This window comes from Cervus elaphus, chromosome 5 (genome assembly GCF_910594005.1).
Source record: "Cervus elaphus chromosome 5, mCerEla1.1, whole genome shotgun sequence".
Classification (NCBI taxonomy): Eukaryota; Metazoa; Chordata; class Mammalia; order Artiodactyla; family Cervidae; genus Cervus; species Cervus elaphus.
In genome coordinates, this window is record NC_057819.1 from 66,280,488 (window position 1) to 66,304,787 (window position 24,300).

The 24,300-nt window shown below is 39.4% G+C and overlaps 1 protein-coding gene across 2 annotated transcripts in view; it reads right to left on the reverse strand.

Moving 5' to 3' along the window:
• The window catches only part of DCHS2 (dachsous cadherin-related 2), a 331,336-nt gene that overhangs the window by 159,535 nt on the left and 147,501 nt on the right, over positions 1 to 24,300 (reverse strand). For both annotated transcript variants that reach the window (XM_043902663.1, XM_043902662.1), the window contains one exon: positions 18,456 to 18,687. In XM_043902663.1, coding sequence (XP_043758598.1) covers positions 18,456 to 18,687 — 232 coding nt within the window. The remainder of the gene's footprint in view (positions 1 to 18,455; positions 18,688 to 24,300) is intronic.

Below are 24,300 nucleotides of genomic sequence, written 5' to 3' on the forward strand. Positions count from 1 at the left end.
GAGTGGCACAGGGATCTTCTACCTCCCACCCTGCTTCAGAGACCGCTCCTCCAGGACCCCGCAGTGGCCTGAGTACATGTGTCCATAACACACGTGCCACAGTGTACTTAACTCTTCTTTAATTGGAGGATAATTTCTCTATAATGCTGCATTGGTTTCTGCCATACAACTGTCATAACTATATATTAATATATATCCCTTCCCTCTTGAGCCTCCCTCTATGCAACCCCATCCCACCCCTCTAGGCTATCACGGAGCACAGGCTGGGCTCCCTGTGCTATAGAGCTGCTTCGCATCAGCTATCTGCTTTACACATGGGAGTGTATATAACTACCTCACACTTCAGCTAATGGTGTTTGCCTTTCTTATCATTCATTCACTTATTCATTATTTACTCATGGTTTAAAAATCAAAAGACAACATTTTGAAAATACATAAAAAACAATTTAATATACATAATAATGCAGAGATCTATAACTAAGATGAAAAGATACAAATAAACCAAAAGTTAAGGTGAATAATGGCAGATAATTCTTATAAGAAAGAATAAAGCATAAATAAATATGATAATGCTCAAACTCATTAAAAATAACAGAAATACAAAATTTAAAACAACTGCCTCCTATTTTCACCTCTAATGTTGGCTAAAACTTTTAGGTAATATTTTGCCAGATTAATAAAGGATGTGGTATCAACATACACTGTCCAAAAGACACTTTGGCAATATTTATCTAACAGTAAATTGTTCTTATTCAAAACCTAGAAATCTACCCTGTACTTACATAAGGGCTCTGAAATAGGAAGTCCTTTACAATATTGCAAATGACTTTAATATCCATCAAGAAAATAATAAATGTTTAAGTCTATTGTAGTATATTAACACAATATAGTAAGAATACTCCATAACACCCAAAATGAATAAAGGAAAGATACATGTTTTCATTTAAGAAGATTTTACATGCTACTGTAGTTGCTTAGTTGCTTAGTCATGTCCAGCTCTTTTGTGCCCCATGAACTGTAGCCCACCAGGCTCCTCTGTCCATGGCAGTTTCCAGGCAAGAATACTGGAGTGGGTTGCCATTTCCTTCTCCATTACATTGTATATTTTATATAAAAAATGAGTTGTAAAAATGAATCTATATATAATTCAGTATGTTTAAAAAAAATTTAGTACTAAAACATTTAAACAGTGTATAAGTATACAGTGTATTTCTACTGTAAAAAATTCAGGAAGTGTTAAATGAGAATGTTAGATTACAGAATAATATGTAAACTATAATCATAAACACTAACATGTATATTTTGCATGCACACACACATGCAAAGAAATATGCACACTGGAAAATATGGAAAGATCTGAACAACTATAAAGAGAGCCCTTCTATATGGGTTGAGATTATAGGACAACTCACTTTATACTTCTTACGTTAGTATAGCTTTAAAGAGCATATGTGCTGTGGACTGAATCGTATCCATCTTCAATATGTTGAAGGTCTAACCCCCAGCATAGCCGTATTTGGAGCAAAGATGTAATTAAGGTTAAATGAGGTCATCAGGGTGGATTCCTGATACTACAGGATTAGTGTCCTTACAGGAGAAGATGCCAGAGAGCTCTCTCTCTCTCTCCATCGTGTGAGACAACAAGAGCTAAATCAGCCAGGAACTTGATCTCAGACTCCCAACCTCTAGAACTGTGAGAAATTAACATCTGTTGTTCAAAACAGCCAGTCTGTGGTGTTTTGTGACAGTAGCCCAAGCTAGGGCTTCCCTGGTGGTACAGACAGTAAAGAATCTGCCTGCAATGCAGGAGACCGGGTTTGATCCCTGGGTCAGGAAGAGCCCCTGGAGGAAATGGCAACCCATTCCAGGATTCCTGCCTGGAAAATTCCATGGACGGAGGAGCCTGGTGGGCTACAGTCCCTGGAGTCACAAAGAGTCAGACACGACTGAGTGACTAACACTGACTGAGCCCAAGCTAAGGCAATTAAGTTTGTAAGTAGAAATTTTATATATGTGTGTATATATAAGATAGTCATAAAAATATGTGTTTATTACAAAACATTATACTACCTCTGTTTAGAGCTTGTATACTTGCATACATAATGAAGCTCTACATTGGACATTAAAACATGCATTTTAAAATACCTGTGATAAAGTTTTTTCAAAAAATAAGATTCTTATTCTGTAAAAAGCTTCAAGGATGTACAAGAATGGAAACATCAGAACTAGCAAATGAAGATGTTTAGGAGAGCTGTATTCAATTAAATGAATCCCTGAGGTTGAAATAAACATGCCCTGTAGAAATTACCTATATAAAAGTGTTTGAACATGTGATTCCCAGATATAAACAAAAATAATGCCCAAATTACTAGCAAAATGTGTCCCAACAACATATGGTAAATTGGGAAATGTAATAAAATAAATATCTGTACTATATTCACTCTGCTAGTTGAAAACATTACCTCCAGTGAGAGTAATCTAGTGTTCAATGGGCCTCATCCCCAAATTCCAAAACTGGTATTTTAAATTGAGATAATTTGATAATGAGATTAGAAGTCTCAATGGTTTGACAGTGGGAACCCAAAAGAACACACAAGTTATCTCTGGTTTTTATTAGTTTATGCTTGTGCCACACAGAACGTTATTCCATGTGGCAAAATTAATTTTCTTGTTTTTTAACAAAATTTCACTGATAAATGTCCATCTCATTTGTTATATTACAGATTCTCAACAAATTTGAAGGAAAGGAAAAGAGGAGAGAAAAGAGACACTGTGGCAAATACAGACAGCTGCACAATTATAACTTTGTCAAGAAGCTTCATACTTAAGAAATATGCACTCACTGGTCAACAGCTAAACGCATGAAGTGACCTAGTTAGACCTGGCAGCTAAGGCACTGCACGATGTCAGCTCTCACAGCGAGGGCTTGCCTTGCACCCCGCTAAGTCGCTTCAGTCATGTCCAACGCTTTGCACCCTGTGGACTGTCTATGGGGTTCTCAGGGAAGAAAACGAGTGGGCTGCCATCTCCTACTCCAGGGGATCTTCCCGACTGGGTATCAAACCCACATCTCTTACATCTGCCGCACTGGCAGGCAGGCGCCTCATATTCCACAGCCATTCACAGAAATGGACTCGCTGCTGGGCAGTGGCAGGAGACTCACTTCCCAAAGGGAAGGGCCTTGTTGAGAAAACATTTTTCAAGCCTTTTAAAACAAATAACACTGTAAAAGAGCCTGACCCTACAAGGTAAATATTTCTAGTTTTAGTTTTTCAAAAGGTTCTTAAAAGAAGATGTCCATTATCTTACACCTTCAGGTCTCATTTCACAGACATCTCAGAAGTATGACCTTTGCTCTAGGGTGTCTGCATTAAGATAGTTTACATTCACATATACACATACACTTATATATGTGTGTATACATAGATACATACATATCTATATATACTTACACATACTTGTGTGTATATATATAAAATATATAAATATTAATCTACTCAAAATTCCTCTGCAATGATGGGATGGTCAGTTTTACATGAATAGGAAATCTTTTCATCAATACCAAGTGCCAAGTACTGTCTCCATACTATCACAAATTGCACTGACTTCTATGAATGCCCACAGATTAGTCACCTAAATCTATCATGGATTTACCCTCCTCATCTCTAAATTAGGATGATGATAATCACCCAGCAATCTCAGACACAGTTAGTTACTCTCTGAAAATGTCCAATTCTTGTATTAACTGTTTTCAAAAGCCCCAAATTTTAGGATTTCTAAGATTTTTCAAAAACTTTCATTAAACAAAAGCATGATACTCTATTAAGAACAACTACTCGAAAGACAGCACAGCTGATAAATACACTTGTCTGAACGTGCATGACTCTGCTGACTGAGACAGAACAGTCTGACAGAGACCTGAGGACTGCTGGGTCACGTATTAGTAGATGTGCATGCTCACCTCTTCATGTCTTCTTCTGTGTGTTTAAATATAAGACGGGTGCTTGTGTCAGTCAGGAACCAATCAGGGAAGCAGAAACCACACTGAGAATGTTAGAGACGATACAATTAAAAGAACCAATGACACCTGTGTGAAGTGAAAGTGTTGGTCATTCCGTCGTGTCCGACTGTTTGCAACCCCGCGGATGGTAGCCTGCCAGGCTCCTCTCTCCATGGAATTCTCCAGGCAACAATACTGGGGTGCATTGCCATTCCCTTCTCCAGGGGATGTTCCCCTGGATCCAGGGATCGGACCTGGGTCTCTTGCATTGCAGGCAGATTCTTTACCGTCTGAGCCACCAGGCAAGGCTGACCACACATGTATGAGAAGCTGAAGCCGTAAGAAGGGGAGAATGAGCAGCACTGCATGAAGCAGTGGGCTTTTCCGGGGTTGCAAGGGCAGAGACGAAGAGCTCTGGGGTGGTGCTGCTTGGATGGCACCCAGTGCCCAGGGCACCTCCTTGCAGCTGATATTCAAGTGCCTGAGAGAGCGACTCACAGCTGGTGTTCAAAACTTCAAGGGCAAGGCCAGCAGGCACTTAGATTGCCTTTGAGACATCACAGTGAGGGTAGTACTCACCACCCCAGGGGACACTGCAAGGTCAGTGCAACTGATGGGCGCTTCTGAAGGGAACGCATTCTCATATATGGGAAAAGGGGACACCGATAATTATATACATAAGTGACATTTTTTAATAAAGAGAGACAAAGATAAAATCTTACAGCAGCAGCAAGAGAAGAAAGACTGAGAACCCATAATGGAATAATTCTATGACTTCTCAATGGCAATGACAGAGGTCAAAGGATAAAGCAATATTGTGAAAGTTATGGAGGAAAACAACTGCCTATCCAAAATTTTCTATTCAAATAAGCTGTTTTAAAGTATGAATACTGGATCAGTCAGAATTCTTCAGAGAAACAAAAATAGTGGAAATGATAGAGAGAGAGACAGTGATGGGGGAGAGAAGACAGGGAATGAGGGGAAGAAGGAATAGAGGTCGAGAGACTAGAGAGATTTAAGGAACTGGTTTATGTGGGAATTGGCAAATCTGGAATTCAGGGCTGGCCAGCAGGTTAGAAATTCTTGCAGGAGTCGATGTCACAGTCTTGAGTTGGAACACAGCCTAAAGGTACAATTCCTTCTTCCTGGGGGTACATCAGTCTTCTCTTTGAAGGCCTTCAACTGATAAGATGAGGCCCACTCATATTAGGGAACATTCTTTGCTTTACCCAAATATTAATGAGTTAAGTGTTAATCACATCTTAAAAACTCCTTCACAGCAACATCTAGACTGGTGTTTGATCAAAAACTAGGTACCATAGCCTAGTCAAGTTGACACATAAAATTAATAATTATCACAAGCATAAAATAAGACCAAGACAGATAGATAATTTACCTCTTACAAATCATCACTAAAAGAACTACTAAAGGGAACACTGTTTTGATACTAAATACACTGACCACCTCCTCCTTGAAAGCAAGTACTGCAAGAAATATAAAAACACATCAAATATATCCTTTAAAATACAACAAAAAATTGGCAATAAAAACAGTAAAATATGAAGTGAGGCACCTAGAGTGACTACAGCATGAATTCAGCTTTGGCCTTCAGAGTATTTACCAAATTCCAGTGTCCTTGAACTTTTATTTTAATGACTTTGTGGAACTCAGGAGGCAGAAGACAAGACCAGGGCCTTTGGGGATGACAGCAGGTTGGAGAGGTAGTGTTTCACAGGAGTTCCTCCAGTAAACTTAGATCCACAAATCTTTCCATGTAAGAGGGAGCTAGAAATAAACCCCTGCCTGCCAAGTGAAAATTAGCGACTTGAAACCTGGTGCTCTAAACAGAGGAGTAAAAATGTCCTTTGAGAATTCATAAACATAAGCCAACCTTAACAGTAGTTTTTAGCCTGAATTCACAATAAAGGATGATGTAAAAATTTTCAAGTCAAGAATATAGTTGAAAACAATATAGATTTATCCTTCCCTAGGGTGCTTAGCTTCTTGAGAAACCTGTAAACAGGTCAGGAAGCAACATGACATGGACAACAGACTGGTTCCAAATAGGAAAAGGAATATGTCAAGGCTGTATACTGTCATCCTGCTTATTTAACTTCTATGCAGAGTATATCATGAGAAATGCTGGGCTGGAGGTAGCACAAGCCGGAATCAAGATTGCCGGGAGAAATATCAGTAACCTCAGATATGCAGATGACACCATCCTTATGGCAGAAAGTGAAGAAGAACTAAGGAGCCTCTTGATGAAAGTGAAAGAAGAGGGCGAAAACGTTGGCTTAAAGCTCAACATTCAGAAAACTAAGATCATGGCATCTGGTCCCATCACTTCATGGCAAATAGATAGGGAAACAGTGGAAACAGTGACAGACTTTATTTTTCTGGGCTCCAAAATCACTGCAGATGGTGATTGCAGCCATGAAATTAAAAGGTACTTGCTTCTTGGAAGGAAGGTTATGACCAACCTAGATAGCATATTTAAAAGCAGAGACATTACTTTGCCAACAAAGGTCCGTCTAGTCAAGCCTATGGTTTTTCCAGTGGTCATGTATGGATGTGAGAGTTGGACTATAAAGAAAGCTGAGTGCCGAAGAATTGATGCTTTTGAACTGTGGTGTTGGAGAAGACTCTTGAGAGTCCCTAGGACTGCAAGGAGATCCAACCAGTCCATCCTAAATGAGATCAGTCCTGGATGTTCATTGGAAGGACTGATGCTGAAGCTGAAACTCCAACACTTTGGCCACCTCATGCGAAGAGCTGACTCAGTTGAAAAGACCCTGATGCTGGGAAAGACTGAGGGCAGGAGGAGAAGGGGACGACAGAGGATGAGATGGCTGGATGGTATCACCGACTCGATGGACATGAGTTTGAGTAAACTCTGGGAGTTGGTGATGGACAGGGAGGCCTGGCGTGCTGCGATTCATGGGGTCGCAAACAGTCGGACACGGCTGAGCGACTGGACTGCACTGAAGTGCACTGAACTGAAGGTTCTTAGGCAAGGGAAACACAGATGCTTTTCAGAGGAACCCAACTTCATCCCTGGGGTTAAAAGAATTCTCTCAGATAAAGATTCAAGCCACAATAGAAAATCACACAACACATGAGGAAATATGTTAATATGAGTGAGACTCATTACTAACAGCAGATTTGGACTGGGAAAGACTTCAAAATGGACAAAATGCTCTAGTTATGAGAGAGAAATTACCCAACCATATGCTGTTTATAAGAAACACAACTGAAACAAAAAGATACAGGCAGGATGTGAGTGAAAGATAGATGACTACATGTTGCCTCCACCTTCATGCCCCTTGCCTTTTACAGTCTATCTGATCCAGGCCAGCCCCTTGCTCTTGGACCAGAACCCCTAGCTCTGGTTATGCTATAATCTTATTTTTGCCTTTCCTAACAATTTCGGGGATTTGATCCACAGTCCTTCCTACTGCTTAGAGTTCTAAGCATTTCTCTGGCTTCATACTAGGTTCTTCTTGTAGTCTCTGAAAGATCTCAAAGGGTGTCCTGGGCCACCTGCATCAAAATCATCTAGATTACTTGTTAAAAAAAAAAAAGATTTTCAGGCTCTTACCTAGATATCCTGATGTCTATAAAGATTATTAAAATTAAAAGATGCTTGCTCCTTGCTAGGAAAGCTATAACAAAGCTAGACAGCATATTAAAAAGTAAAGTGATTACTTTGCTGACAAAAATCCATAGTCAAAGTTATGGTTTTTCCAGTAGTCATGTACAGATGTGAGAGTTGGACCATAAAGAAGGCTGAGTGCTAAAGAATTGATGCTTTCAAATTGTGGTGCTAAAGAAAACTCTTGAGGGTCCCTTGGACAGCAAAGAGACCAAACCAGTCAATCCTAAAGGAAATCAACCCTGAATATTCATTGAAGGACTGATGCTGAAGCTGAAGCTCCAATACTATGGCCACCTGATGAGAAGAGCTGACTCACTGGAAAAGACTGAGACACCGGAAAATATTGAAGGCAAAAGGAGAAGAGGGCGGCAGAGGATTAGACGGTTAGATAGTATCACCGACTCAATGGACATGAATCAGAGCAAGCTCAGGGAGATGGTGAGGGACAGGGAAGCCTGGCTGCCACAGTCCATGGGCTTGCAGAGACATGACTCAGTGACTGAAAAACAGCAAAAAAGAAATATTATAGAAGTGAGAAAGGATGCGGGAATTGAATTTCTAAAGATCTCTACCAGTAGTTCTCATGTGTTCTAAAGTTTGAAGGCCACAGCTATCTATTATTTCCACCAAAATATTCATATGTTTCATGACTTCAAGAGTTACTTTGCTGTAGTATCTCCCCATGTCCTCTCACCTGAATTAAGTTCTATACCTCCTTCTAGGTGGCACTTCCCCTGGGGTATTTGTCAATTTGACATCAGTTGGACTATCTATCATTCAGTTAAAACTAAAGAATTGTATATGACTCTTTCATTAATAAATCAAATTAATCACCATCTCTATCATTTTCCTCTTAAAATATTCTCAGATTAGTTCCTTTCTATTTTTATTACTATCTCCTCAGTACAAATTTTATTACACTATCCCTGGATAACAATAGTAGCATGCTATTATTACATATATATTACATATGTAAATATTACATATTTACATATTATATAATATTACATATTACATAATTATTACATATTATTACATATTTTCTGTTAATTAATATATATATTCCCTGTTCAAATTATCTGGCCCTTAATCCAACCAGCACACTATTTCCAGGGAAATTTTTCTTAAATATCATCATGATACACTGATGCTCAAAACCCTCATCTTGTGTATTTCCTATATTCAAACTTCTTTGTCATGATTTAAAATTCCTTCATTAAACCACACCCACTCAGTGTAGCCCTGGATCATCATGAAGCCCATCTCTCCACCTCAGACACCACCATCTCGTGTTGTCATAAATATATGTAACAAGTATGATAGCAAAGCACAGTTCATGGGATGCAACCATAGAGTGCTTTTATTCTTTTCTGTTTTAATTCATTTTGTATGGCTAACTATCCTTCTCCTGACCCAATGTGAAAATTCAGGAAGCTCCTGCCACCTCCACAATCACTAGCAGCCAATTAAAATTCTTTTTGTTACATTAAGTCACAGAACAGTCTCAATTTAATAAATAGAGTATAAATGTCCATAGAATAATCAAAATTCTAACTGAGTCCAGGTGGGGAAAAGAATCTGACAAGGAACGGATACATGTGTAACTGAATGACTCTGCTGTACCTGAAACTAACACAACACTCTAAATCAACCACGTGGCTTCCCTGTTGGCTCAGTGGTAATGAATCTGCCCGTCGATGCAGGAGACAGCGTTCAGTCCCTGGGTGCAGGAAAGCCGCTGGAGGAGGGAATGGATACCCTTCCAGTACACTGGACTGGAGAATGCCACAGACAGAGGAGCCTGGCAGACTACAGCCCATAGGGTCACAAAACCGTCGGACATGACAGCGACTAAACAACATAAATGAGCTACGAAAGTGAAAGTCTTAGTTGTCCAACTCTTTGCAACCCCTGGACTGTAGCCCTCCAGGGCCCCGCTGTCCATGGAACTCTCCAGGCAAGAATACTGGGGTGGGATGCCATTCCCTTCTCAGGGATCTTCCCGACTCAGGGATTGAACTCAGGTCTCCCACATTGCAGGCAAATTCTTTACCATCTGAACCACCAGGGATTATCAGTTATACTCCAATAAAATTAAAGATAAATAAACAGTTGTAATTTAAGGGGAAAAAAGGTTTAGGTAAGGCAGGTGCTACAGGTCAGAAGTTGTTAGCTTCTTCTTTCTTTCCTCACCTAACTCTCCTCCTCTTCCTCATCTTGCTAACGTGAGTTTCTGAAGCATCTAGGTGCATCTAGGGAAAGGAGGGGATAGGAGAGCAGCAAAAGCATTCTCACTGAACCAGCGCCAGCGTGAGGTTGGAGCGTCAGTTCTCTCCCGCCTGGGCAGCTGTTTAAAAACCACTTTCCATCACTAGTGCTTTCATGGCCCCTGCAGGGAAAGCTTCCATCTTCTAATCTGAGGCTGCCATAATAGACACGACCACGTCCCTCTGCAGACGCACTGCTTCCTCATCTCCTGGAAAGTGGGCACGGCTCAGACCACTAGCCCCGGCCTCTGCCGGCAGGACTGAACCTCGCCCCAGCTGTCTCCACCGCAGAGCCCGTCCCAGGAGACGCCAGTAAGCACTCTCAGCCCCACCTCGGGAATCCCTCCTTTATTCCACTGTCTATCATTCCTGCTCTAGATTGTTCAGGTGAGAGACACACCTGATTGTATCTGAGATGTATCTTTTAAAATATGCTGAACCAGAGGGTAGCCAACAAGCCCAGTAAAGTAGGAGAAAGAGAGGTGACTGTTGGCACACATCCAGATCAGGCCGTAGAAGGACAGCGAGGACAGCCTTCAGGTGTTTCCCTCCTGACGGGCAGCAGGGCAGTGCAGGGCGCAGTGAGTCAGCAGGCCTCCACGGCTTTGTTCTACCCGCAAGGACATCCTTACGATGGAGAAGACCCGTCAGGCTACTTTAATCTGGTACCACTGCCTATTAACATTATGGCATTCCCTTCTTTAAAAACCAGTGCTGTTTGCAGTTTCCCAGGATCTGACTTTCTGCAGTGTGCCTGAGTGCAGAGCCTCAAGAGCTCCATTCCTGCGACAGTCACAGTTCTCACTCTGAACTGGCAATGGGCATTCGGTCCGAGGCAGCAGCAGAAAGAACTCGCCTAACACAAGCCTGAAGATAAAATAATTCAAGTATGGAATACCATCTGGTAAAACTAATAAGCCAGAGAGTTTTGAGCTTCTTATGGTCAAACACTACCCTACCGTGTGTGGCCTCAATATATGACATTCGGGATGAAATTATTAACTCTCTGGTTTTCTTCTACATGTGTTTTCTTTCTATATTTCCACATATGTTTCCATAGATTTTTGTACTGTGGTGTGTACTATCTATTTCGTTTCCAGTACTAAACTTTAAAAATTAGTGTACTTTCACAACATGATTTTTTACATTTATTTATTAAGACATAATTGACCATATATATTGTATTAGCTTTAGATGTACAAATTAGTGATTTGATGTGTGTGTATATACATATATGCATTGTGAAATTATCAGGATTATCAGCAACCATCACATACATATTTACATTAATAAACTTTTTTCTTGTGATAAGAACTTTTATGATCTACTCTCTTAGAAATTGTCAAATATGCAATATAATATTGTTAACTACAGTCACCATGCCGTACGTTACATCCCCAGAATTTATTTACCTTATAAATTTAAGTTCGTGCCTTTGGACCCCTTTCATCTGCCCCACCCCTCCCTTCTCTGGTACCCACCAATATCATCCCTGTGTATTATAAGGACTATTATTGTCAGTTCAATTGGACTACAAGCTTTTTTGTGGCAACAATTCCATCTCAGTCTCTCTTTTTTATTTGACAACCACATACTTTGTCCCATCTACCTCCCATTACTGAGCTAGTAACTGGAAAGGGAGCCAGGAACAGAACAGACAGTGTTGGTGGGGCACAGACAAGCAAATATTCACAAAACGTGCAATTATAATATAAAGAGAAGCTGTGCTAGAATATCAGCGGGGTACCTGTTTTAACGTGCTTGGGGAGATCATCAGAAAAACACGTCCATGAAAAGGTGACCTATAACGTGAGCTCTGAAAGATGAGTTGGGCCATTAGCTAGGTGAGGATGCGTGTGTGGGGACAGAAGAGGGGAGAGAGCCATCCAGTGTTCTGGGCAGAAGGGAGAACATGTGACGCAAACAAGGAGGGAAGCACATGAGCTCAGGGAAAGCAGGTGAAGGAGCAAGGAGGAGGAGGAGGAGGGAGAGAAAAAATGGCAGCTGGTGTAAGGAATGAGCACAAAGATTAAGGAGAATTATTGGAGCTGAGGCCACAGGGAAAGCAGGGCAGGTCATGAAGAGCCTGGGAGACCATAACAAGGGTTGGCTTTTGGCCAACGAGACATGGGAAGTCACTGAAAGATTTAGGCAGGGGAGTGAGATAACCAAATCTGTCTTTCTATATTTGGACAAGGTCCATTTTGTGACTCTATATATATCTACATCTATCTCTATATCTATATATATATGAATTTTACTAGGCTTCTTCTGAGCCAGTGACTACTTTTTAGGCTTTCAATGCCAACTTGGGTAGTGAAACAATTTCTACTAGAGACCAGGAAGAAGCTATAAGTTTCTTTGAATGAATAGTCATCACTTAGAAGAGGTGAGTATTAAGATTAAATTTGTCCTTCTATATGTTGAATATTTCAAAATATTCACTTTTAAAAATATTCAGGTATAAAGAGGAGCTAGAAAACTCATTTACTTGAATTCAACATTCAACTAAGAGCTGAGGAGCCAGAAAATGTAGCTCTATAATATATATATGTATTAATTATATAATATATAATATATATTATATTAATTATAAAATATATATATAGGGGTATACAGAATATATATATATGGCTTCCCTGGTGACTCAGATGGTAAGGAATCTGCCTGCAATGCAGGAGACCCAGGTTCAATCCCTGGGTCAGGAAGATTCCCCTGGAGAAGGGAATGGCTACCCACTCCAGTATTCTTGCCTGAAGAATTCCATGGACATAGGAGTCTGGAGGGCTACAGTCCATGGGATTGCATATTTACATATAATAAATAATAAAACAGTAAGTAACGTCAATAGCTCTATTTACCTGTATATTTGCCAGCTTAAAATTTATGACATTATATTTTAACACTTTAAAGTACAGTGATTATATAGCTCTTTTTTTCATGACACATAAGTTATTAATTACTATTTTGGGGGTCAATTTTAACTTTAAAAAATAGATACTGATTCATTTACAGAGCACGAGTCATTTTACGTTTTAATTGCTGAGTGCTTAGATTTATACATACTAATTATAATCTGTAATATTATTTGTTTATGCTCTTGTCATTTAAATAGAGGAAACTGCTGGGATTAATTTTTTTAATTGATAGACTAATAAAAGGACTTAAAGATTTCTATTAAATAAAATCTAATAAACAGATAGAATCATGTTTTCCTATTAATTAAGCAATACTTATTTTTAGAATCAAACCTCCTGGAAAAGAGGAGGTTTGCCAAAGTGGTACTTTGTAGTTAGACAATAATCTGTGGGTCATTACTAAAACTGTAAGCTATGTGATAGTTATGAACAAAAACAAGCACAAAATCCTGACCATCACCAAACATGTAGTCTGTAAATGTAACTTTCTCAAAAACAGAGATAGCTCAAAAACTATAAGATATCAATATCAATTTCTTATTGATATAAAGTCACAATGAGAGAATGTTTTTATATCTTATCTACTTGAATCAATGTAATGTGTATTTATCTTAGCTTTGTCTTTAGGTTTTTTTTTTCTGTTTTTCAAAGCCATAATCATGGAAAGAGCTTCAAAATAGAAGTTTGAGAAGTCAAAATGTGTCAGGTTTACTACTATTGTCTTGAGCAAATCACTAAGACTCTTAGGGTCTCCAGTCTCTTAATTTGTGGATGGGCATAAATACTGCCTTGCTTATCTAATATGCTAATGGAAAGCTCAAATGAGCAATATATGGAAGAGATGGCAAAAAGCATTGTCTGATACAGAGCAGTGCAGCAGCAGATCACAGGTCCAGGACGGAGCTCAAGCCCGGTTATGCCACGGACCAGCTGTGTGCCTCTAGGGAAGTCACCGCATTTCTTCCTGCCTCAGTTTCTTCCTCACTGAAGGAGGGAGCTGAACCGTAAGGCTCCTTCCCTCTCCAAGTCTGTGATCTTTAGCTGGAAAAACTGACAAGAAAACTTTCTACATGCTTCTGTTTCCCATGAAAGTGATATACCCTGATTAGGTGCTTGTGATTCATTTTAGTCTCTGTCTTGCAAATTAAAGAAAGTCATCTTGGTTTTTATTTTGGCATGAGCAGACTCACATGCTTTAGAAATAAGGTGTGGTATTAATTTGTTAACTATATATTAGAACACTCTGATTGTAGGAAAGTGACAATCATGTAGAATTATGAGAATCATTACAAGGTATGAAATCTGAGCATAAAACTAGCACTAGAAAAGAATCTGCCCTTGAAATAAAGGAAAGCTGTCCTGGTGCGACATTGCTATTCATTCCTGTTACAATGCGCACGCCCTGCCCAAAGAGGGTGATCACAACTAACCCGGGAGGCAGTGTGGGCCTCGTTTGGCTGTTTAACTCCCTCGGTTGCCCTTTTAATTACTTGTCCTTCCACAGTGTTAAATTTGGATTTTGTGTACACCACTACTAAACCCAGAACAGACAATAGGTGAAACAACGAGAGCTTTTGTTGTCAGATCTATGAGACTGAGCAGGAATCTTTATCTGTCTTGTTCACTGATGTATTCCAAACACTGAGAACTGTGCTTAGTTCATAATAGGCATTGAAACAATATCTGTGGAAACGATGAACTTGCTTCCATTTTCTGTCTTTCTTTTCAGAACTTTTGACTTTTTCTTATACCATTAGCATAAAAAGAGATAAATCACAGAAATGTAACCATAGGTAGCCCTGGTAAAAGAGATAATTGGGCAACAATAAAGGACTCACACAAATGCTTGAAATCTGCCACCTTAAAATAATCTGAATTATAAGTAATGCTTGTTGCAGAGTAAAATCACTAAATAAATAGAATCAACACAAAAGCTAAAAATTGTTCTTTTTACATTATTAAAAAGACTACTTCGGACAATGTAGGAAAAAAATCGACCAATAGTTCATAAAACAGGATTAAAAATACATGAAAAAGGGCTATTAATAAGTAAGTTTCTTGTGTTTCCTCCTTTTAAAACTCAAAACAGTGTGGTCTGCCTTGTACCCACATCAAAGGAAATCACTAACTAAGAATAAGAGAAATGAAGGCTCAAGTCAATCTCTCTCCTGGTGCTGAGACACATTCTAAAAAAATGTTCTTTGAACCAACAACACACTTAGAAAAGCAGAAACAGAACAGGGAGATAAACACACAAGAGGAAACAATAGGACATCGCCACACCCCCTGCTCTAAAACATGTTTCTTCCCAGCTAAACACAGTAAGTCCAAGAACTCTATTTTTAATGCATGAGTCCTGGTTATGGCACAAACAGATAATGGAAAATCTCTTGTCTTCAGGAAAACTGGAGCCTACGTAAGCTTATAAAATAGTATATCTGATAGAGGAAATCTCAAAATGAAACCACAAAGGAACCAGTGAGTAAATGAATTAATGTCTCTAAGAGAGAATTTCAGAGTATTTCAGGAAGAAGTGACAATGTATAAATCAGCTTTCAATTCTCAGTCTTCTCCTCTGCTATACATATGTACAACCACATGCATGTGTGTGTACTCAGTTTATATAACTAGAAAAGAGCTGGCATAGTTATGCTGCAGAGGGAATTTGAGAGAGTTCTGGAGAAAAGTGGGGGTAGGCCCTCAGATCCTGGGATTCTGCAATGGGGAAAGAGGATTTTAAATGAAGGTATGCTCTGTTATCAGTGACACTGCTCTGCAATTTCTTAAGAGGCTGTAATAAGAATTTAAATCATTTTCCAATTATTCCTAATGTCATTTATTCATTTACTCCATATATATTTACTGATAGAGGCAATTTTCTTGAGACGGTGTTTCTACTGGCAGGCTCTGTAGAGACAGGCCTTTAAAATGGAAGCAAGAAAGTCCAGCCTTTTACAGGTTCAACAAAGACACAGATGTAGGAGATGAAAACCATATTCCAGTACAGCTCCTTATTCCATTCTTTGAGAACATCAGCATTTAAACCGGTTTTTATGGCAGGGCCTGGAGGCCTAACTATTATGTACAAAATAGAAAATGTGTCTGTAGTTGTAGTCAACCAACAGATGAACTGGAACTCAGCTGTTCAAATTGGAGGCTACCTGTTCACCAGGCAACTTCGCTCCACAATTAGTCATGATGCTGTTTCATTCTCTTCTAAAGGTTACAGTAAAGCATTAGCAGGTCCCATGAATTTCTCATGAGTTGTGATTAGGTGCAACCACATTCTCAGCCCTGTCAGACTGAGAATGTCTTCATCCTAAATTCACCAGCATCGAAATGCCAACAATAATATCCCAAGGCCCCTTCCATTACAAAGTTGGTCTTTGCTTTTAAAAAATACCAAGATACTCCCTTAGATAATAACCACTTAAAGTGTTCTCCCTGATTAACAATGGCATTTGTCTAATGCCCGTGCCAGGAGAGGAAGCCTGTGGCTGTGGAAGCCAGCACAAAAACAGAAATATCTCCTTAAAACATAATTCAGTACAGATCATTCTTCAAGATTGTCCAGGGGAAACTAGAGGATGAATGTGTTGATATCTTTTAAAACAATCTGCTAAATGCTTTTAGATCATGTGTCCTGATTACTGGCTGACCTATACATTTTTGGCAATGTTAGTGCCCTGGAGGGCCTGACAATTTGACAAGTAGTTAAGGTCCTCAGTATAGATGAATTTTGAAAAAGTGAAGATAAGCAGAGACTAATTTCCTAAAAAAGTATTTTGGTCTGATCTTTGAAATGCTAAAAGGTCCATGTCAGTGGATTATCTTGAGCAAGGAAAGTTTTGTCTTATAAAGACTGCCATTGTAAACAACTAATCCCCTGGTCAGTCATACACACTAGAAGTACACTTTCCAGACAAGATGCAATAACACTTTAGCTAATGGGGCTAGTTGGTAGGTCAGATTCCCTGTCTCAGTTATCGTTTGTTGCTAATGAATACAGTCATTACAAAGGGTGTTGTAAAGATCCAGTATGACATGTGCAGAAAAACCCAATGTAGCACCTCACATCAGTATTAGCGTCACAATAGAAACACATTTCACTCATGCTCAGAGAAAGTGTTTCAGAAAAAAATGAAATCTAGAGATGTCTGCATCCCCACATGTTCTGAAGCACTATTCACAATCACCAAGTTGTAGACACAGCTTCATGTCTATCAACAGATGGATGGATAAACAAGATGTGGCATGTACATACAATGTAATATTACTCAGCCTTGAAAAAAGAAGGAATTTCTGAAACATAGGAAAATACGGACAAACCTGGAGGACATAAAGTTAAGCAAAATAGGCCATCCATAGAAGGACAGTTATTACATATTTCACTCTACGAAATATCCAAAATAGTCAAGTTCATCAAATCAAAGAGTGGAAAGATGGTTGCCAGGGATCAGTGAAGAGAGAGAAATGGAAGGTGCTAATGAAGGAGCATAAAGTTTCAGTGAAACAAGATGAATAAACCCTAGAGATCTCCTATGCAACATTGTACCTCTGGTCAATGATAATGTTGCTATTCAGTCTCTAAGTCATGTCTGACTCTTTGTGACCCTGGACTGTAGCCTGCCAGGCTCCTCTGTCCATGAGATTTCCCAGGCAATAAAACTGGGATGAGTCACCATTTCCTTCTCCAGGGGATCTTCCTAGATCTGGTATGGAACCCACATCTCCTGCACTGGCAGGCAGATTCTTTACCGCTGAACCACCAGGGAAGTCAAACGATAATGTACTGTACACTGAAAAATGGAAGATTTCAGGTTAAGTGTCCTTATTGCAATAAATAAAATAAAAAATTTTTAAAGAAGAAATACAACAGAAAAAAATTTTTTTTGAAGTCTCATTATTAGGACCAGAATATCTGTAATATCTCTATAGGATTATAATATAATATTATACACTTAAAATTTTATATTTTCTTATAACCAAACACTTCAAACATTTCTGTTAACAACAAACCAATAGGGAAAGGAGGTAACCTCTTAAATATTGATTACTTCTGAAAGATTCAGCTTACCCACTGGATTTCTTCAGCAGATACACAATTACCACATAAGAGACCTAAAAGGAATTTTAGGTATCATTTCAGAAGCAATGAGACTAAGACCTGAAGAGATTAAGGGAATGCCAGACATAGCACCAGAAAGGCATTTCTTTGGATGTCAGTACAATGCTTTTTGCATGATTAGGGTTATTCATACATTGAAAGGATGCAAGTTATCCTTAGATGATCATCCAAATAGGGGACATTTGCAAAATAAATACTACTAACCAGTATCTTTTATAATTTACCACTGTTAATCCTCACAGAAACTTTGCAACATAGGAATTACTAGTGCTCCTAAGGTAAGGAGTCAGGCCACTGAAGGCCATAAGACCAGGAAGAGGCAGAGCTGAGGCTCAGATCCAGTCCCAGCCTAACAGCAAATCCTGGCTCTTCTCAACTTGCCTTCTGGAAGGTGACGTGAGTTCTGCAACACCCCTGCCAAGGAAAAAATCATTTCAACTCATGTTCTGGTTCTTAGGCAGAAGCTATTGATTCCAAGCTCACATACCTGAGGTGGAGTCGATGGTGAAAAAGGATGACAGGTCTCCGGGGACGAGCTCATAGGCCACTGTTCCATACATCCCAGAATCCCTGTCTGTGGCAAGAACATTGATGACTTCGGTGCCCAGCTGCGCCTGGCCACTAAGGCTCGTCACATAGGTTAATGGGTGAAACACAGGTTCATTATCATTTACATCCTCCAGTTCCACACGAACAAAAGCTTGGGCACTGAGTCCACCCTGTTGGATGGATGAGAAGTGATTACAAATGGGTCTCACGTGAACACTGGGATGCAGAATAAGTGAGCAGGATCCTAGAAAAGACTTCCGAAACAAAAAGTATGTGTGTGTGTATTCATTTTACTTTTAACATATATATGTGTGTGTGTGTGTGTGTGTGTGTGTGTGTGTGTGTGTGTGTGTGTGTGTGTGCGTGCATTTTACTTTTAAACTTGAGCTATGAGTTCATGTGAATAGCATAATATCTGTACTCCAATACTGATGCTTAAATTGGAATTAGATTACCACACATGTATTTAGGTATGGCTGAATCTCTTCACTGCTCACCTGAAACTATTACAACATTGTTAATCAGCTATACCTCAATACAAAAGAAAACGTTTAAATAAACAAATAAAAGGAAAAAAACTCCTAGGAGGTAATAATTTCAGAGTGGAGGCCAAAGAGGCCTTACTTAAGATTTCCTTAAATAAGGAAATCTCTCCTGACGTCCAAAGTGGAAAAAAAAAATCACTTTCAATGCCCGGATAACCTCTAACTGCTAAGGAGAAGGGATAAGAGAGTACTAGAGGGAGGTGTAATTTCAAAAAAGGTAACTGGGGGGAAAGCACCACTAAGAAGGTGCAATCTGAATAAAGATGGACCTATACGAGGGACCAGACCTGTTATTTGGAGGAAAAGCATAACAGAGATGAGAGCACATGCAACGGCCCTGAGACGGGAGTGCAGTGCATCCCAAGCCTGATCAGAATAGCAAGGAGACCAGTGGGTGATATCAGAGGGGCGGGGAGGGTCACAGGGGGTTCTGTGGGCCTCTGAGAGGACCATGTCTCTGACACATCTGAGGGTTGTAAGCAGAGCAGTAGCTTGATTTGCCCCTGAAGGGCAGCAAGGCTGGAAGGAGGGAGGGATCCAGGTAGGAGCCAGAAGAATCATCAAGTCCAGGACCACAGGTGACGGTGAAGCTGCTTTTCCTACAAACTTAGCTCTAGGCTCATTTTGAGATTTAAAATTTTCCACATATTAGAAAAGAAATCAAGTGCCTCAAATAGTGCGAGATGGATCCCATACTGACTTTTTGTCTGTGCTTCCTTCATCTAAAAACAAGGAGCAGGAAAGAGCACAATAGAAGGAAATAATCCCTGCAATTTTTAGTTTTCTAAAGGAAAACATATGTTCCTACTTCAAAGCACCATTTTCCATTTCTCTCTGGCATACTTTGATACTTTCATCTTAGGCAAAAGTCCTTGGTAAGTCACAACAGGGTTTTCTCCTCCACTTACCCTCTTCTCTCTCTCCTTTGTCTCTGTCTCTCTCTCCCCCACTGTGGCAGGAGGCACTGAGCAAAAAGGAAAATCAAAGGCAGTGAAGAAGCAGCTTTGGCATGGACAAAGGGAGGCTGCGGTTGTGGACTCTGGAGGGAGCATGTGCTGAGTGTGAGGGAGGGCGCAAGAGAGAGAGCATCATTTACTATTGTTCGGGGTGAAGTTTTTTGACTATGAATTCAGAAACAGTTCTCATGCTCTGAGGGCCCATGAATACCCAACACTGAGGACAGAGAAAGATCAGGGAAAGAATAAAAAATAGTGATCTTCCATGTTCTAAGTTGAATAAAGTGCCAGGGCTATGCTAGTTCTAAATGAATACAGTAGACACAATGAAAAAAAAAATAAATTAACATAACAGCCTATCAATACAATAAAAAAAGAAAAAAAAATGAACAGTAGAAATAAAAAACATCACAATATTGTAAAGTAATAATTATCCAATTAAAATTAATTTTTAAAAATTAAAACAATGGCAGTACCATCTATTCTGTGTCCTTGACATTTAGACAGGTGCTGTGTCTTCAGCAAACTGAAGTAACCTGTGGGTCCCCAGGTGGAGTGGAGTGAGGGGCTGCAGATGGGAAAGGCTGCACCCCATCTCAGAAAGCCCTGATGGTTCTTCAAGCTGGATTCTTTTCCAGTTTTGCTTTCCCTTTATCTTCCCTTTCCTTGTCCTTTTAAATTTCTCCTCAAGATCAAGAAATCATTTAGGTTTGGGGGTGGGGAGATGCTAAGAAAGCAGGTAGGAGAAGAAATGAGAGTGGCGAACAAGTGAAGAAATGAGGCTCGCTCCACCTTAAGGCCTTCAAGAACAAAGATGTTCATTGCCGGGCTGCCCATGAAGACTCGATCAGGCCACGCCACCCGAAACAAGCAAAATGTTAGACGGACAAATCTAACAACAAACTGTTGTTACAGTTAAGTGAATCTTCCTGCAGGAACAGTATTACATATAGATCTCAGCTTTCTTTTTTATGAATCCAATTTTTATCTATTAAATGTGTCAACAGGGGGCACTCTCCTGTCATGACAACCATTTGTGAATGAATGTTAAGTGTGCTTTACATGTATTTTCTCCTTCAACTGTTATAATCTCACTTTCTAAAGACTTTTATGGGGTCCTCCATTTTAATAATAAGGAAACCAAAGCACAAAGAGGCTAAGTGACTTGTCCAAAGTAAGTAAGACTATAAACAGCAGATCTGTAACTGGAATGGAGATCCATCTGTCCCCAAAGCCCCCATGACTTGAGACTTTTAAAGTATTGCTATGGCATAACTTTGACCTTTCATGAAGGAATGTTTACAGACCATGCTACGGGCAACGCCAACCACGGATTTCATCTCAGAGGAAAAAGGAAAACAGAGCCCCTGTTTACAAAGAATTAACATTTAGAGACAAGCGCTGTACAGCCTGTCTGTGGCACGGTGGAACAATCTGGAGCCAGAAGATCGGGATCTAATACCTGGCCCTGCCTGTCTCTGGGACCACAGCTTCGACAACATAAGATGGCCCAACTTTGAGCTGCCTCTTCCACAAAGCGGGGCCACCTGCTCACCTTGCAGGCCTGTTGTTGCAAGGAGTGATATCATATGTGTGAAAGCATTTATTATGGCTAACCACCACCAATTAGAAAAATTTACAGGCTCTTTATCCTAAATGCTTGGGAGCAGATGTATTTGTATTGAAATTTTGAATTTTTTAAGTTTCATAAAAGAAATATAGTGCATCCCAGTGAAGTCTGGAATGATGGCCCATAATCTGGGCTGCAAAATGGACGAATAAACACATTTACAAGGATAAAAAAAAAAAGCCTCAAGGATCTCACAAATGCTGGGGACATATACCTTTCCTGGAAAGGGATTCCAGTTGGACAAATAACATTTAGAAAGAAGCTTTTAACAGAGTGCCTGACCCTTGGCAAACAGACTGCGGCCCAAGCACCAGCTGTGCTGGGAGTGAGTTCACCAGGAGCAGGGTGGTGATGGTGGAGGGCTCTCCTGAGTGTCTCCCTGGCCTCATTAGCACCTCACTCACTGCTGGGGACCAGAGTACTAAGATGAAAAGCATCTTCACAGAGAAATCAAGCCCTGAGCCTTTGGAGTGGGAGGAATGACTCCAAGACCCTAGACTACCAGAGGACTAACCCTAGGGAGCATCAAACAGTGAGAACTTCCACAAAGGGAGCCACTTGAATACAAGACCTGGCATCACCCAACCACCAGTAACACCCTGTGCAGGATGCCTCATCCAAACAACAAACAAAGGATACAAACCAAATCATCAGCAGACATGATTACCACCTCACTCAGCCTTGCCCATCAGAGGAAAAAAAAACAACTCATCACAAATCTCACCTTATACAAAGCTTACACAAACCACTGCACCAACCAAAAGGAAGAAAGAATTCAACTTTGATCCATGGGAAAAGGAAACCTCAAACACAATAAGATTTAAAAAAATAATGAAAAGGCAGAGAAATAGTATACAAATGACAGAACAAATGATAAACACAGAAGTCCAAATAAATTAAGAGGAAAGAGGCAAACTACCTGAAAAAGAATTCAGAATAACGATAGTAAAGATGATAAAAAACAGAATCAATAGCAGAATATCTGAAGCGGAAAAACAAATCAGTGAGCTGGAAGATAAAATGGTGGAAATAACTTCTAAAGACCAGAATAAAGTGAAAAGAATGAAAAGAACTGAGGATAGTCTCAGAAACCTCTGGGACAATATCAAATGCACCAACATTCAAATTATAGGGGTCCCAGAAGAAGAAGAGAAAAAGAAAGGGTATGAGAAAATTTTTGGAGAGATTACAGTTGGAAATTTTCCCAACATGGAAAAAGAAATAGTCAATCAAATTCAAGATGTGCAAAGAGTCGCATATAGGATAAACCCAAGGAGAAACATGCCAAGACATATATTAATCAAACTAACAAAGATTAAATACAAAGAAAGAATATTAAAAGTAGCAAGGGAAAAGCAACAAGTAACATACAAGGGAAACCCCATAAACTTAACAGTTGATCTTTCAGCAGAAACTCTGGCAGGCCAGAAGGGAACAGTAGGATATATTTAAGGTACTGAAAGGGAAAAATCTACAACCAAGATTACTCTACCAGGCAAGGATCACATTCAAAATTGATGGAAGAAATCAAAAGCTTTTCAGACAAGCAAAAATTAAGAGAATTCAGTACCACCAAACCAGCTTTACAACAAACGTCAAAGGGACTTATATAGTCAAGAAATACAAGAGAAGAAAAAGATCTACAAAATCAAACCCCAAACAATTAAGAAAATGGCAATAGGAACATATATATCAATAATTACTTTAAATGTAAACAGATTAAATGCTCCAACCAAAATACAGACTGGCTGAATGGATAAAAAAACAAGACCCATACACATGCTATCTACAAGAAACCCACTTCAGACGTAAAGACACATATGGGCTGAAAGTGAGAGGATGGAAAAATATATTCTATGCAAATGGGAAGCAAAAGAAAGCTGGAGTAGCAATCCTGATATCAGACAAAATAGACCTTAAAATAAAGAATATTACAAGAGATAAATAAGGACACTACCTAATGATCAAGGGATCAATCCAAGAGGAAGACATAACAACTGTAAATATCTATGCACCCAACATAGGAGCACCTCAATACATAAGACAAACAGTGACAGACATAAAAGGAAAAATTGACATTAACACAATAATAGCAGGAGATTTTAACACCCTACTCACACCAATGGACAGATCATCAAAACAGAAAATCAATAAGGAAACACAAGTCTTAAATGATACATTAGATGAGATGGTCCTCATTGATATCTTCAGGACATTCATCCAAACACAAAAGAATATACCTTCTTCTCAAGTGCACATGGAACATTCTCCAGAATAGGCCACATCTTGGGTCACAAATCAAACCTCAGTAAATTTAAGAAAATCGAAATTGTATCAGGCATCTTTTCTGACTACAATGCTATGAGACTAGATGTCAATTACAAGAAAAAAACTGTAAAAAACATAAACACATGGAGATTAAACAAAAGGTTTCTAAATAACCAACAGGTTACTAAAGAAATCAAAAGTGAAATAAAAAATTCCTAGAAACAAATAACAATGAAAACACGACAACTCAAAACCTATGGGATGCAGCAACAGCAGTTCTAAGAGGGAAGTTTATAGCAACACAATCCTACATCAAGAAACAAGAAAACATCAAATAAATAACCTAACTTTACACTTAAAATGATTGGAAAAAGGAGAACAACA